Here is a 3,508-nt window from a genome sequence, read left to right as displayed (position 1 = left end):
TCTACAGTAATATTGTAATGAAATATATGCTGAATCTAAAAAATCAAATACTATTGAAGCAATTAGATGAAACTGAACACCTACACAAGCATCATCCATTCAAAGAGGAAAACTTCGGAATATTTTTGTACTATTATGTAAACAAGGTTCATGTAACAAATTGCAGTGAATTATAAACAATAGACAGTGTTATTCTTGTTTTGTTAAGAAATTTTACTAAAAAAATGTATAATGATACCTGATGTTAGTGTTTTTAGGTCAGTATTTTATGACTGACAAAGTGTGTTTGCTTTGCTAGTGTTCTGGAAGAATGAGTTGATTTGAGACATGAATGAACACTGTTAGCCCGGATAAGTTGAATTTACTTAAAAAATTTGAGGAAACTGGTTGCCCTAAAAAAATTAAGTAATGATTAAGTAATATGAACTTAATAATTCAAGTTCATTTAACTTAAAATGTTTTGTAATATTAATTACTTTGTAGTTATTACAACTAGTATATTTAAGTTCAATGTACTAAGCAAGTCAACTTGCCACCAATCAAAATTCATACATGCCTCCCATCATGCATTGCTGCATGAATAAATTATGAGCTGAATTGTCTTAGTAATTTTCTTTATTCTCACTATTTAAATTTTGCTGTTTTTCTGTGACTTTTTAGCAGCTTGTTTTCTAATGTTCAGAGTTGATCTGTTTATCAGAATATGTTGCTTGTCACCGTCGTTGAGATTCACAGGCTGATTCTTGATGTCTGTATGTGCCTAAAATATATATATATATTTTTTTTGTGATAAGGACAACTTAAAAAAAAAAAAAATTTATTATAGAAGTTGATCATCCGCTGTAGAATCACAGTGCTGCTGTAATCAATAATGTAACTCTAACTCAGAGATTGGACTCTAAATGAGTTCAGTGATTCAGATCAAATAATGATTATGTGAAAACATAACCAACACCACCTGATCATCTTTTAACTTTGCTTGTCTGGTTGGTTTTATTGCAGTTAAAACTGCCCAAACAAAAATGTAATATTAAAAAGTTAAGGGTCAACAGCTCAACTAAAACAAACCCTGACCCTCGATGATGGTAACTTAAAAATTGTGATTTTCTCCTTTGGTGAAAAACTATAAAAAGGTAAATGTTAGGAAAAAATGTCTGTAGAACAGCCAAAACAAATGTTCCAACTGCTCATCAACAGCTCCTTGAATTCACACACACCACGACAAAATGGCGTCATTACCTGCCGCAAACCAGTGTGAAGGAGGCGTGGTCAGGAGAAAAACTTCATAATTTAAGTGCATTTAACTTACATTTATTAACACATTCAAATACACCCACAAATTAGTAGAATTTACTTATATTTTATAAGTAATGCAACCAAACTTAAATATTTTAAGTATATTGTAATTATATTTTTAAGTAAATATAAAATCCGGGCTAAGAGTGAAGTGTTTTGGTAGATTAAGTGCATTTTGAATGTGAAATTAACTGCTGTGCCAAGATGAAAGTTGGTTAGGAGAACTGTGTGAAGAGTTTTGAAAAAGTGGCCTAAGTATTGAGAAATGTGTCCTAACGATTGTAAAAAACTGTAAAATATAGGCAAGACAATATATATATAATATATATATATATATATATATATATTATTATTATTATTATTATTATTATTATTATTATTTTTTTTTTTTATACTCAATCCAGCCATTCATGAAGACTGTGACATTACAAAGTCATGAAATGGTTTTGCTATTATGTGTTATGATAGGAAATGCAACAGATATGCTCTGTATACCAACAAGAGTTTCTTGTTTTTCTCACCAGTGGGAGTGCAAGGACAGAGCTACATCAAGAACACTGAAATAAGGATCGTCCTCCTAGGGAAAACTGGAGTTGGGAAAAGTTCAACAGGAAACACTATACTGGGAGAGAACAGATTTGAATATAAAAAAAGTTTGAACTCTGTAACAAAGCAATGTAGGGTTGAGGAGTCAGTTGTTGGAGGACGATATGTATCTGTCATTGACACTCCTGGGTTTTTTGACACAAAACTTCCAGAAGAAGACATGGCAGATGAGATGGCAAAGAGTGTTTTTGAATTTGCACCAGGACCTCATGCATTCTTATTTGTACTTCCTCCAGATAGATTCACAAAGCAGGAGAAAGAGGTACTGACAGAAATTCAAAACATGTTTGGTGTTGGTGTGCTGAGGTATCTCATAATCCTCTTCACAAAGGGGGATGGTATTGACCCAGAGACATTTAAGTCAGAGGTAAATGAGAATAACATATTAGGACCAATTGTTGAAAGCTGTCAGGGGTATCATGTCTTCAACAACAGAGATCAGAATAACAGAGAGCAGGTGTATGATCTACTGCAGAAGATTGACACAATGATAGAGCAGAATGGAGGATACTACACTAATGATATGTATCAAGAAGCTCAGAGATTTAGACAAGAGGAAGAAAAGAAAATAAGAGATGAGAGAAGAAATAGAGAGGAAGCAGAATTTAGTGGAGAGTACCATAATCCAATGTTTTCGGAGTCACTGAGATTTGTACCACAGGATGGAAGGAATAGAAAAAGACAATACTGTGCAAAAACATCAGCATTTAAGCGTTTCCGGCAAAGATTCATTCATTTTTTTGCATGTCTTGCAAATCGATTCCGTCGGCGCAGAGAAAACCCATCATACTCACCTATGAAGTAACCTTGTGTAAAAAAATGTATTTACTCAGTATGTTTTTTTTTTTTTAAATGCAATCCAGAAAGGGTGCAATAGTTGTTGCAAAACAGAATCAGATGTTTTCTATATTAAAATCACATGTGAGTCACACATTTTCTACTTGGATATTAAAATTCAAATTATGGATAGGTTTTTTCTTTTTTTTCTTTTTCAGAAATGTAGCTGGGTTGGTCATACATTACAGTACTTCTTTAGTATGCTCTGTTTTCTAAAGTAAACTATTTGGTAATTTTGTAATAATTTTACAAAAATGTGTTTTTCTGTTCCAACCTGCCTCTTGCTTTTCCAAAAGTGCCATTTAATTCTTAAAAGGATAATTCACCCAGAATTAAAATTATCCTATGATTTACTCACCCTCAAGCCATCCTAGGTGTATATGACGTTCTTCTTTCAGATGAATACAATCGGTGTTATATCAAATAACGTCCTGGCCTCCAAGCTTTATAATGGCAGTGCATAGAGGACGAGATTTTAAATCCCAGAATGCTAATGCTATTTCATGCTATTTCATGCATTCTGACTTATTTACACTGTTAAAGAGTTGGATTCTCAAGCTAACCATGGCCAAAAAAAAAAAAAAATTAGTTGGACAAATGATGGTATTTATGTGCCAAAAATAGGGGAGAGCGGGGCACAACCTAACACTTTTTGACTTTCTCAGTTTGTGTAAATGTACTTAGGGTTCAGAGAATTTATTTTGTTCCACATTAATTTCACACATCTGGTACAAATATGTGGCTTTGTTTTATTAATACAGTGTATACT

General features: G+C 32.7%; 1 protein-coding gene across 1 annotated transcript; it reads left to right on the top strand.

Moving 5' to 3' along the window:
• Positions 1-1,750: 1,750 nt before the first annotated feature.
• LOC125275897 (GTPase IMAP family member 9-like) lies at positions 1,751-2,707 on the top strand. Its single transcript, XM_048203247.1, has one exon. It carries the CDS (start codon positions 1,751-1,753, stop codon positions 2,705-2,707), a length of 957 nt encoding a protein of 318 aa, XP_048059204.1.
• Positions 2,708-3,508: the final 801 nt, after the last annotated feature.

The sequence above is a fragment of the Megalobrama amblycephala genome, linkage group LG1 (assembly GCF_018812025.1).
Source record: "Megalobrama amblycephala isolate DHTTF-2021 linkage group LG1, ASM1881202v1, whole genome shotgun sequence".
Classification (NCBI taxonomy): Eukaryota; Metazoa; Chordata; class Actinopteri; order Cypriniformes; family Xenocyprididae; genus Megalobrama; species Megalobrama amblycephala.
The sequence above is the reverse complement of the archived record's forward strand: the minus strand, read 5'-3'. Positions and strand labels throughout refer to the sequence as shown.